The 13,860-nt window shown below is 29.2% G+C and overlaps 1 protein-coding gene across 1 annotated transcript in view; it reads left to right on the forward strand.

Annotated features, from left to right (window-relative positions):
• LOC129978116 (motile sperm domain-containing protein 2-like) overlaps positions 1 to 13,426 on the forward strand; it is a 45,578-nt gene extending 32,152 nt beyond the window's left edge. The window contains exons 7-8 of the mRNA XM_056090610.1: positions 7,752 to 7,876; positions 11,939 to 13,426. Of these exons, the coding sequence (XP_055946585.1) occupies positions 7,752 to 7,876; positions 11,939 to 11,995 (182 nt within the window). The 3' untranslated portion in view covers positions 11,996 to 13,426. The remainder of the gene's footprint in view (positions 1 to 7,751; positions 7,877 to 11,938) is intronic.
• The last annotated feature ends 434 nt before the right edge of the window (positions 13,427 to 13,860 follow it).

The raw sequence follows: 13,860 nt of genomic DNA on the forward strand, positions 1-13,860 counted from the left end.
GAGGTTAGGCTTAACATGTATTCGACCGATTATTTCAAACGATTCCGCTTTTTTCTTAGTGATTGAATTAAACATTGTTGATTAATCGATCTGTTCATGATGAATCTGAGAAAATTTTGTTGAAAAATTCTTGAGATATTACATAAATTTTCTTTAGTGCCCATAAGATTTAAATGCTCAGCGACTCTGTTTTTAGTACTCATACTAAAAAAATGCTTTGTTTCAATAAAAAATGTTCTTATATTAATTGCTGTTTAATCATTTCCACTTTAATTTAAAGCATAAATTCTATGGGAGCGAGCAGAAAATTAGAGTGATACATATTACGTTATGGCTGAAGGCCTTTATAATATTATGAGTGAATTATATGACTATCAAAATTTGAAGCCTTAAAATATTTTGATGAAAAGCTATTAAAATAGGAGTTACATAAAATATTCAATTATTAAAATTTTAACGAGCATTAAGATTGCCGAACCGGCTGGTCGCCAAAGGCGGGTAGTAATAAAATAAAATCGAATTATTCACTGACTGAATTAAAATAATACAGTCTAAAACGACACGATATTCCCATGCACGTGAAAAAAAATTGTACAAAAAAGTCTAATTAAGGCGAGAATTAAGGTGAAAGAATGACGAATTCTGGAAATGGGCTCTTTCCTTCTGCGTCTCTCCCCTTAATGAGATAGAATCGTCGAAAAGTGGTCGTCTAAGAATACTGAAACGAACAATATCTGCAAGATTACTGAAATTTTGCATTTTAAGTTTTCTTTCAAATGTAAATGAGCAATTCCACTAATAATTTAAATCATCATTAAAGAATACTGGACAAGATTAAAATTAAACAACAATTTAATTTTCTAAAAACTTTTTTTTACTATTACTGGATTGTTAGCGTCTGTAGTAAATAAACATTTATTTTTAAAAAAAAGCTTAAAATAGTACAGTTTATGCATATAAAAACTAGCAGGGTTGATCTCTCCAAAATTGCCTCGCATATTCTCTGATAATGCCAGAGAACGCTTTGTATGGCATGGGCGCACAATTGTTATTACGAAAAATTGGCTTTTGGGGTGAATTTAGCATTTTTAATGAATCTATCGTGTCGAATTATTTGGCGATTAATCCTTGGCCTGCCGTTAATAACATCCGAAAATTGAATTTTTACTTTAGACACATTTTTCTCAACGATTGAAACAAAGATTTCACCTAAAACTGCACTTGTAGTCACAAAATCACACACCACATTTGATATATTTAAATCATTGCGTTTTTGAATTATCGCATTTGCATGTTTCTGAGCGTACAGACAGACAGACAATCAACTCGTAGTTGGATTTGGCTCAAAATTTGACAAGCCTCTACTCTACCTCTGCCTCTACTCTATAGATGTTAAATTTGTATACCGAATTTTATCTAATCTCTTTGTTTTGTAACTATCGTGCTATTATATTCGAACAACCAGACAGACGGACTTCCTCTGAGATTTTACTCAAAATATGATAGAAATCTGCAAATCTGGTGTAAAGACAGTATATTAAATTTCAATACGGCGTTTTTGAGCTCATTTTAAAGCGTTTTTGAGTTCCCTTTATCACAGACATATAGACGGACATTTTCCAAAAATGTGTTTTTCGAACTCAAGAAAGTCTAAAAAGTGAAGATTTATCAAATCTGGAGTTCGATATTTTTTTTTATGATTACTATACTTTCTATACATTGCGTATACGAAAAAATATTTACATGATAGGAATTTATTACATTTTTTTCATGTTTTTCCTCCTCAGAATAGTAAAATTGGACTATTTAATGTGGACTATTATAGTTCAGCTTCATATTAAAATAGTTTAATTCTTGAAATCTATATAAAAGGATTTCAATTTTTCCTTCACATTCTTTTCATATTCATAGGTATTTCTTGAAATTGTGACGACTACGATTTACAAAGGAATTCTTTTTCATCATTTTCTAAACAAAATAAAGAACTGAGCTATTCAAAAAGATGTTTGGAATTTAAAGAACATTTTTTTAATTCTTTCTTTATTTTTACAGACAAAATAAACTCTTTCGGTGCCTAAAAACTTTTCTCAAATGCATTTGTTAATAGCTTTTGCCCGGGAAAAAAAATAAAAAGAAAAAAAGAAAAGACAAAGCTTCATAACGGTTTAACAGAACTCATTTCTCTACTCGGCCGCATGATCGAGGGCTCTTTGTCATTTAAACAGACAAGAGTTTAAGCTTGTAGACTGTTCGTGTTTGTCGAACGACCACTTAACAGTCGTGTCTGTTGTTATTTCGAATTTTGGCCTCAGGCAAGCACCTTCGGATCCAAACTCTTGTAAAAATGTGTTTGCTTTATAGAGAAGCGAATTCAAAACTTTCCCATCGAAGTTATTTCAGAAAAAAAAGCCAGGGTCAATACACGTTAATAAAAATCCGGTTCTGAGTGCTGTCCTTGCCAGAAAGATTGTTCTCGAAACTCGAGTTAAGGCACGTGACTGGAGTATTTTCTTTCGGTAAAATATTAAATAAATAAATATTCCAATGATGTCCTCTCAAACATTTAATACATGCCTTTGGATTTTTCTAATAATAAATTTTAATGATTACTTTGTTGCATTAAGACATTAATTTCCGTCTTCAATCTGTATTTATCATTCATTAAAATGGGGAACGTTTTTTTTTTAAGTAAAAAGAAAATTGATAATAATTGCTTAATGATAATCAATAATTTACCCAGAAGCAAGTGGATAAATGAAAAGTATATATTTGAGAAATGGCAAAACAATTAATATTCTTTTTAATATAAGCAAGCAGTTTCTAATTATTTCTTTACTAGTCGTCTTTAGGGACTAACTAGTTCGCCAGAGAAAGTGGTTACATTTGACTTCATTTAAATTGTTTAAATATAACTTCATGGATATGATTCTGTCAAACTATCAGACATTAAATTCGCGTTATTTTAATTGTCTTACATATGTTCTGTTTATTGCATACATGAATGAAGATAACTCCCATGACAGCATAGATGTAATGTAAATGTTTGGTGTCTTCTTTTAAGTCTTCTAATTTTTGAGCACCACAACTTCATTTTTTTTCCTTCTGGTAAAATATACAGATATTAAACAGAATCCTTCTTTTTTAGCTTTTAATAACGGAAGAAAATAAAGCGATTAAATGTTTGATAAACAATGTAAACAATTTGAATTTCAGGACAGCAATATTAATCGAATATATAAAAATCTCGTGTCATGGTGTTTGGGTTCGTACTCCTCCGAAACGGCTCAACCAATTTTTCTGAAATTTTTTATGTGTATTTGGTAGATATAAAATTAGGTTGTAAAGTATATTTCATAACGCTAGGTAATTAGGGTGTCCCTATCCCGTCATTTCACGTTCAAGTACGCTGATGAGATCAACGCTTGCTTGAAATCATCGCCACTGTGGCGTAATGTTGAAAAAGTCCAGCTAAAAATAAACATGCGCGTCCAAATGCTACAAGATCCATCTGTTGACACATTCTCAGACCAATTGTTAGATATCGGCGATGGCAAAGTTGTTGTCTATGAAAATACTGAATGCATAAAATTGACCACTAATTTCTGCACTATCGTTGATTCGCAAAATGCTCTCATTGACCGTATATTTCTCGATGCACGCACACAATACATGAATCATGCGTGGCTAGCAGAAAGAGCCATTTTGGCAGCAAAAAAATGTGGCGATTAAAACTTCAAGATACAGCAGTCGTTGCCAGGTGTCTTGGTATCATAAATTTGCGATGCTAACGAAGCTGTAAATTATCCAACACAGTTTTTGAACTCACTGGATTTGCCAGGCATGTTACCACACCTTCTTCGACTGAAAGTTGGAGCTCCGGTTATTTTACTTCGGAATTTGAACCCACCACGGCTGTGCAATGGCACGCGATTGGTCATTAAAAAATTGATGAAAAACGTTATCGAAGCCACCATTTTGAATGGCAAATTCCGAGCAGAAAATGTTTTGCGGCCACGAATTCCAATGATTCTCACAGACATGCCAATTGAATTCAAAAGCGTTCAATTTCCTATTAGATTGGCATTCGCAATGACAATCAATAAGTGGCAAGGCCAAAAAATGTCTGTTTACGGTTTAGATTTGGACACACCATGTTTTTCACAAGGAAAATTATACGTGGCATGTTTTCGCGTGGGCAAACCATCGAGCTTATTTGTATTGGCTAAAGACGGACTGACAAAAAATATCGTATACTCAATTGCTCTTCGAAATGGATATTGATTTTCTTTATTTCATTTTTATACTTTAGGATAAAAAATATATTACTTTTTTCACTTTAATTTTAACTTTTGAGCGATCAAACAATGTATATGCTCGTTACGTTAATGAAATACATTGTATTGAGAAAATGAATAGTTAGTGTTTTTTTTTTTTTTTTTTTTTTTTTATCAGCGATCATCGCCTACAGCGCTCTATTCCTCTTTCTGCCATAGATCCCATCCCTACACACTTAAATTCATTCGTAATTTTTTACTTAACAACCAAAATAGTCACTAGAAATAATTTATATGGCAGAACAACGTTTGCCGGGTCAACTAGTTATTGTTATAAATTAAACAAAAAAAATTAAAAAACTGCCAAATCAAGAAAAATTTGTACGATTATGAAATTAATATCAATAAAAAGATAATTTTTAAAATTTTACAATGGTATAAAATTTTTTGCACGATGATATTTTTGGAAGTTATCGCGGAAATCACTAAAATTTTGTTTAATTTCTAATTTATATTTCAAATAAATCTTCCAAAATTCCACATTTCTATCTTCCAAGGTGTGTGTGTGTGTGTGTGTGTGTGTGTGTGTGTGTGTGTGTGTGTGTGTGTGTGTGTGTGTGTGTGTGTGTGTGTGTGTGTGTGTGTGTGTGTGTGTGTGTGTGTGTGTGTGTGTGTGTGTGTGTGTGTGTGTGCTCGTGCGAAATTTGATACCTATAGGTAAAACGACCTAGTATCAACACTAACACAATTTATCTTTATTAGTAGTAAAGATGGATACTAACTTGAATCCAAGATTAACACTCGTTTTTCGCAATTTATAAAATTCCATATAAATATAAAATTAAATTGTTTGATGCATTATAGGTATATATTTCTCCCGTAATTTCCCCAAAAGAAATTTTAAAAAGAAAAGAGCAATATTTTCTTATATGCTTTGATGCATATGAAACCGATTGCCACAAAAATTTGAAAAATTCATTAATTCTATCTTTTTTTTTAATTTACTGCCTCTAAAATACCTCTAAACCAATTTTCTTTTTATTCTACAAACAAAAGAAAATGATGATAAGAAACAATTTCCCACTTTTTTCTGTATTACAGCTTAAGCATTCTACTAGTGAACAAGTGATTTTTTACTATAGTTGGTGGGTTAAAAATTAATGAAATTTTGTTATCATTGAATGATTTTTCTTATTTTGATGCAGCATTTTCATTTTGTGTTTATTAATGATTTTTTTCTTCTGTCAACATAATTATTTTTCAGTTCAGATTTGTGTGTTGATAAACAGTATGAATAAGAGAGGCCCCACCAAAATAAAACAAATCATTTCACTCTCAAGCACTCTGCCAATGTGCATTTGTATTTGTACTGCATCTTTTGTGAGCCAATCTGACAAATAGTTTTAAGATATGAGTGATTTGCCAAAAGTCGATCTAGATGGACATACATCTTTTAGGTCATCCATTATATATTAACAATAAAAAGAAAATGTTTACATAATTGAAGCTTATCTGAAATCCAAATTGATGTTTTACATTTTATTTTCTGAACATTTAATTTTATTTCACATTGATTTTAGTTCGATTTTTCGCACATAGTTAAGAATATAATGTGCTATAAATAAAGAAAATAAAAGAAAGCAACATCATTTTGGATATACTTGATGCATCCGGAAAAAAGAAGGGAAATTTGATATAAAACCTGGAAATATCAGAGAAAAGTCAGAGAAAATCTAACAAGAGAAATGATGGCCACCATGTATTAAAATGAAATACTATTCTGCCTCAATTTAAAATAATTACTTTTCAGTTCATAAATATCGAATCAAAAATGGGATCGATTCTAAAACACGATATCTTTCATTATACTCTAATACCATGCTTAGGGATTGCAATATCGGATCAAAAGTTCAATACTGGTATTCGGTATTTTTTAGATCTTAATACCGGGATACCGGTTTTAATACCGGTATTAGAAATTTTAGAAAAAGAAAGGAAACAGAGATGTTTCTTTGTTTTATTAGAGAGTGTAAATATCACAAAAAAATTGTAACTTATATATTTTAATAGTATATAAAGAATCGCAAAAAAGTAAATGAACGTCTTATTTATTTAAATCACAAAAAAAAGTGTAAATATCACTATTCAGACTGTGGTACTATTACAAACTTTTGAAATGTGATTTTAAAAAACATAATGCATCAATTGTACTGTCATTAAGCCTGGAATGTAATTTTGTGCAAAAATTACCAGCTGTCGAAAACGCTGTTTCGGCATCTACGCTAGTTGGGTGTACTGTTGGCAATGCGCGAATACTTTTTCCAAGTATTTACCTCTAAATCACTCATCTTCAAATAAATCGATTTCTCGTCGGATGGTTTTGGATATAGCTGATTTCTGTATTGTATTTTGGTTTGTTATTTTTTTATTTATCGCTAATTCTAATTTTTGTTCAAGAGGCAATTCCTTTTCACTGTCACCATAATCTTCGATAACTATACGGAATTCTTCTGAATGTGGATAGGTTTGTGGGTAAAAAATTTACTATAAACTTGATCAGATTTAAATTGGTTAGTTTCTTTCCTTCTTTTTCATTGTCATTTTTAAAATCATTATAATTATGTAAATACCGTAAGACATTCTGTATTACTAATTATTTGTAATGTTTACGTCTCATAAAATTGCGAGTCTTCATTGTGAAATGTAAACATCTCCTCCTTTCATCTTTTCTCTCACCCTTATTTTGGCGAATTGAACCCTCCTAACGCATGCTCAAAAGCGCGGAGGATTTTGTCAAACAGTATTTTATCAGTTCTCTTGATTGTACAATGCAACTTTGTATTCATAGTCTAATTAATTTCGCCCGTTAGGGAGACATAAAAAACAAAAACGTATACTATTTTGCTATGTTGGCGATCCCTGAACATATAGTGGAGACAATTTAAAAAAAATTTCTAGTAAATACCGAAATTTAAACTTGTGAATACCGGCATTACAAAATTGTACAAATGGCTCAAAATACCGGTATTCAGTATCCCGGTATTGCAATCCCTAACCATGCTGTTTCTTTTCTAATGATTTAGTGAAAGTAAATGGCAACTTGCTATAATTTAATTGTTTCATTTTTAGCAGTCATCAGTTCGAGCAAAGGTAAATTGTGTCCTTGATTAGATTTATTAATCACCTTTTAATCTTATTTTGCTATAAAAACTGGCATTAAGCTATAAAAACTATTGCTGTAAAAACTGGCATTTTCCCTTTATAACACTGCCAAAGAATGGCGGATATACCCTCTCGCACAAACACACACATATATGCACGCTTGCTCTCAATCGCCAAGTCACTATTTCCTTCTCATAAAATGCTAAGTGCATTCCAAAAGGAAAATGTCTAAACACATGTGATAAGTAAAATGACATAATTTCATTTCTTTGAATATGCACTATTGAAATTTTTATGTTTTAATATTATTAATAGCTGTGTGGAGAATTATCAAGCAATGGATACCTCAGAGGCATGTGTCAAAAATCACCTTTGTGGATGCAAATGGTCTGAGGGATTTCATACCTGAAGATCAACTTCCAGTATGCATGGGTGGAACGGTATGTGGAATTTTTTTAAAATTAAAAATAAGTATTATATTTGAACAATGTTAAATAAAATTTCCTATTAAATGATGTTTATAAAATGAAATACTAGGAATTCAATTCTCCTGAAACTTGCCATAAAAAAATTACTACGAGTGGAACTACCTGAGGAACAAAGTAGAGATTCTTAATTAAAAAACAAAAATTGAGATTAAAGTGAAAGAAGAGACAATCTAATAACAATGCGATACATATTTCAAAATATAATAATATATTTAAATATTGTTACCACTACTTACTAAAATGTAAATTCTATAATAATGGATTTAAAAATAAAAATTAAAAAAAAAACCTATAAGAGGGGTGCAACATCTGACGGGTCCAGAAATATACGGCAAAAGGGATTTGCCGTATATTTCCCTTTTGGGAAATATACGGCCCAAAAGAGGGAAAAAAAGGCCAAAAAAGGGAAAAAGAATTTCTAATCAAAAAACAACGAACGGCAATCTAGTAGTAAAGAGGTACATATTTCAACATAAAATATATCCTACTTTCTATACACCAATTGTTATACAATATAAAACCAGTGGTAGTGGCCATCCAACTTTTTTGCATACTCTCTAATAAATGTATTTGTATGCTATTAACTGTGGCATTTCCATTGTCGATTAATAGTTACGAAAGAGCTTAACAGCATGCAATCTTCGGCGAATTGTTTTTTTTGGGGGAGGGGGAGGCAATTAATTGTTAGGAAGCGGTTAATACATATTTACCAGAAAATCGTGTTTTTTTATTAACCAATAGAAACCAAAATTTACTAGACTACTAAGGCACATAACTATAAGTAAAGTCACAAGATCACATATCACATTGCATATATTTAAATCATTGCGGTTTTGAGTTCTCACGTTCACAATCTTATGAAAATACACGCCGACAGACGGTCAGCTCTTTAATAGATTTGGTTCCAAATCTGATAAATATCTGCACTTTAGATGTTTAAATCTGTATAAAAATTTTATACTTTTAATTCTTTACGAATTGCAATTATCGTGTTCACCTGTTTCCGGCAAGCCACATTTTTTTTCGTGGATTTCGCACGAAATATTATAGAAATCTACAAATTTAGTGTAAAAACCATACACCGAATTTCCATCATCTGGCTCAAAGCATTTTGCAGACAAACATAATTCCTAAAAAGGAAAAATAAAATCGGTCTTAGGAAAGTTTGAAATGCAGAGATACGTCAATTTTTTGACGATTTTGATGGCTTTCTTTTCGTACACGAGAAAACAAATACTATTCCTTCCCCCTACAATACTTTCAAATAAATGTCGGGCCGTTAGTTCTGATAAAGACGCAAATAAATTAAAATTATTAAATTTATAAAAAAAAATTACAAAAATCTTTTAACAATCTTAAATTAATTTTAGCACAAAAATATATTAACAAATATGCATGATTATTTTCTGATGGTTTATGTTGAAAATATAAGTTTATTACAAAAAAAAATATTTTAAAAATCTGTAAATTAGAGGCATGTTAAAAATATTTGTCATTTTCTAATAATAAGAGAATAAAAGAAAAATCATAAATCAGTTATTCTCGTTAGAGTAGTTTATCATTTAACCAACAGAATCTTTACCGATAGGGATTGCAATACCGGACCAAAATTTCAATATCGGTATTCGGTATTTTTTAAATCTTAATACCTTGATACCGGTTTTAATACCGGTATTAGAAATTTTAGAAAAAGAAAGAAAACACAGTTGTTTCTTTGTTTTATTTGCCAGTTTTGTTAGTGAGTGTAAATATCACAAAAAATAATTTGTAACTTATAAATTATAACAGTATATAATCACTAAAAAAGTAAAGAAACATCTTATTTATTTAAATCACAAAAAAAGTGTAAATATCACTATTCAGTCTGTGGTACTATTACAAATTTTTCAAATGTGATCTTAAAAAACATAATGCAATCAATTGTACTGTCATTAAGCCTGAAAAATAATTTTGTGTAAAAATTACCAGCTGTCGGAAACGTTCTTTCGGCATTTACGTTGGTTGGTGGTACTGTTAGCAATGCGCGATATACTTTTTCCAAGTATTTACCTCTAAATCCCTCGTCTTCAAATAAATCGATTTCTCGTCGGATGGTTTTGGATATAGCTGATTTCGGTATTGTATTTTGGTTTGTGGATTTTTTTTATTTATCGCTAATTCTAATTTTTATTCAAGAGACAATTCCTTTTCACTATCGACATCATAATCTTCGATAATTGAACCGAATTTTTCTGAATGTGGATAGGTTTGTGGGTAAAAAATTTTAAGAAAATTTACTCTAAACTTAATCAGATTTGAATTCATTATTTTTTTTTCTTCTTTTTCATTTTCTTTTTTAAAATAACTATAATTATGTAAATACCATAAGACATTTTCTATTTCGGTATGCCTTTCTTCTGTGCGGTTTTTCAATGTAATATATAATTCTTCAGATAGTGATGTGTGCTGTTCTTTCAGTGACTGCAACATGAAATTTATTGTTGCATTAGCTGTTAATAAATTAGAATCTCTACGACATAATGCCTCAATAGTCAGTTTTATTGGAAGTAGAGCTGATATAGTTCTGGATATTAAGTCGAATTCACTATCTAAAAAATTAATTTACAGGTTTAAGTCGATTATTGCTTTTTGGATTGGATTTCTCAGTTTAAAAAATCGTTCCATCATTAGGAGTAAACTGTTCCAACGTGTTTTAGAATCTAATATTAACATATATTCTGTTTTATTTTCAGTTAGTATATATTTAAGTAATATATCCTTTTCATAGGGGAACGTTTGAATATCTTAACAATTTTTCAAACTTTATAAATTATAGGAAGCAATTCTTGATAGGTTAATATTTCATCCTCATTAGCAATATCTTCTTCAACAATTACATTGTCATTATATTCATTGTCAATATCACTCTCACTCTTACTCTTTTCAAAGTTGAAATCCGAAGTTTCTATATCCACAGTATTTGGACTCTTCTGTTCTTTATTTTTTTTGGTATAATACATCTATTACTCCTAATTGAATTCCATGTGCATAGCACAACTGCTGATTTGAACCAATCAACTTTCCGACTTTTTTTTATAATTGTTGCTCCATCAGTCGTTATGGATACAAAATTTTCTTTCAGGGATAATCCATGTTTTGTTAACTTAGATTTAAGCAATTAATTAAGCCATTAATTAGCTAATTAATTTCGCCCGTTAGGGTGACATAAAAACAAAAACGTATATTATTTTGCTATGTTCGCGATACTTGAACATATAATGGAGACAATTTTAAAAATTTCTAGTAAATACCGAAAAACCGGTATTTAAACTTGTGAATACCGGTATTTAAACTTGTGAATACCGGTATTACAAAATTGTACAAATGGCTCAAAATACCGGTATTCGGTATTGCAATCCCTATTTACCGATCAGCGAGTTTTCTACTTCTCATCTAAGTATTTTGAACTAACTCATTTAAAAATGCTACAACGATCTTTAAAAAAAAAAAAAAAAAACTGTTTACGAATATGTTATATTAAATCTGGAGAACTCTACCCGATTTACACCAACTTTCTTCTAGAATTTTCATTTCGTATTATATACTGATACGAGATTTAACAAATATATCGGGTCCACATACAAGTCAGATCCTTCATGAAATATCGGTTATCTAATCCATGAAACTCCAATTCGAAGATGAAATACTACAGTAGTTATTTATCCAAATATTGATTTGATAAGCGTATATAAGCCAGTTTCTGACCATTAGCTACACCATTCCAGTTTCATATATCTTTTTAGTGCGTCTTTTTTAGAGATAAAAAGAGAAATGGGTAATAGAAAATTAACCAAGAAATATTGGAAAAAGATACATTTGTAATCTTAGTTTATACCGAGATTCTGACAATAAAATAACACAATATAGCATAAACGGCTCAATAACATTATAACGTGAACCAATTCTTTGCTATTTTTTTAAGTGTCCTTTCAGCTTTTCTTATTTTCATGTATTTTATTTTCTTATTTCTTTTAGAGTACAAAAATGTATGAACCGAAGGAAGGGTTCAAAGACGGAGACGAGAGCGAATAACAGCTCACGTGAAGAATTTTCAGACCTATTCAATAGTGATAAATATAAATATGTATTGAGTCTAAAAATGATTTTTGTTTCCTTCTTGATTTTATGCAGCTGATATATTTCTTTATCTATGCTATTTATTTTATCAGTGTGCGAGAATATAGGAACAGTTCGTCTCTTTTGATAGATCAGGATAAAAGGCCATGTCTTTTACCAAATAATTTAGTAGCTTGACAGCAAGATTTTCATTTTAAATTCTTTTCTTTTCACTTTTTTTTTTGTCATATAGAGTCTTATAATATAATAATCGATGATTATTTATCGAAATCAATGCATATTTTGGTAAATCAGATGAATTTTTCTATCACGTTACTTAAAGTTTTTTTTTAAATATAGCAGCTTTTCCATAGTTGCTTTAAAGAGTCCAAAAAAAAAATTTTTTTTTTTGGGTTTTATTGTGTCAAATAAAACAAAAACGATTCCTTAAAATAGAAAGATAGATTTTTTTAACTTCTATTTTTTTCTTTTAAGAAACTTTTGTGGGAGCACAAAATATGCAAATTATAATGAATACAATCAAAAATATATGTGAAATAAAAATAATTTTTTAAAAAATTTCTCATTTAAATTCCTATCTAAACCAAATATCTAAATATTAAAAAATTTTATCAATTCTGTAAAAAAAAGGAACTAGAGACATTTGAATTTATAACTTAAAAAAGACAAATTATTTAAATGCGTTTTTACTTCAAAATAATTTTCAAATGATTAATGTATCACATATTAAATACTCCTTTTAAATCTAGTAAAATAAATATAACCTTGAAAGGCATTAGCAGAAACACTTTTAAAAAATTGCAGCTAAATTTTTGTAAACACAAAATTTCACCTTAATATTTTATTCAAATAAAAATCAAATTTATTTCTTTTTTAGTAAAATAAATTACTATGATATTACTTCATTTATTATTAGTTTCTGTTGCATTCTGTTTATATAAAATAAAATTACTTAGTTTAACATAAAAATGAAAACATCATAGAATGTCCCATTATGAAAACAAATATATTTTTCTCTGTTACTTTATTTTTGTAATCAGATAATTTTTATGCCAACATATCTAGCTGGACTTGAAGAGAAGTGAAATGACTAGAATAGTATTTTGGTATTTATGAGTTACCACTTTAGAATTATTGAAATAAATAAATTTAATACAAATCCAATTTCTTTTTACAATACACTCAACAAGCCTGTAAATATTTAATAGAAAAAATGGATATCTTTGAATCAGTTTTGTACTTCATTTCAATAATGACAGGAAATGAACAGTACAATTCATTGCAAAAGAAGTGATATGTTGCATTTTAATATTATATTATATTGTTACTACCATTGTTATTGGTTATGTTTTATTTTGTAAATAAACTTGTATATTCAGAAACATATAGTTTCCTAGTGTTTACTCATGAGTTGCCTATTCTATGCTACAAGTGGTAAACAGATCAATGTTTCTAATAATTTTTATTCTATATTAATTTATTCATTTAATATTATTACCCAATTTTGAAAAAAAAAAAAAATTCAAACCACTAGAAGAAACATTTTTATTTTATTGAATATAATTCATTTATACCATTTCAAGTTTTTTATTTGTAATATTTACTTTTTACTAAAAAAACAAAAGATGATTTTATATGTTAAAAGATGATGAATAGTGAAAATCCAACAATTAAATATATTAAATTATCTTTTAATAATCTTGTCTTAGCTCTGAACAAAAATGCTTATAATAATTATTATTAATTATGTATTAGAAACAAAATATATCTTCCAACTTCAAAAAAAGGAGCACAAAATATTTCAAATATCGATTATAAAT

This window comes from Argiope bruennichi, chromosome 1 (genome assembly GCF_947563725.1).
Source record: "Argiope bruennichi chromosome 1, qqArgBrue1.1, whole genome shotgun sequence".
NCBI lineage: Eukaryota > Metazoa > Arthropoda > Arachnida > Araneae > Araneidae > Argiope > Argiope bruennichi.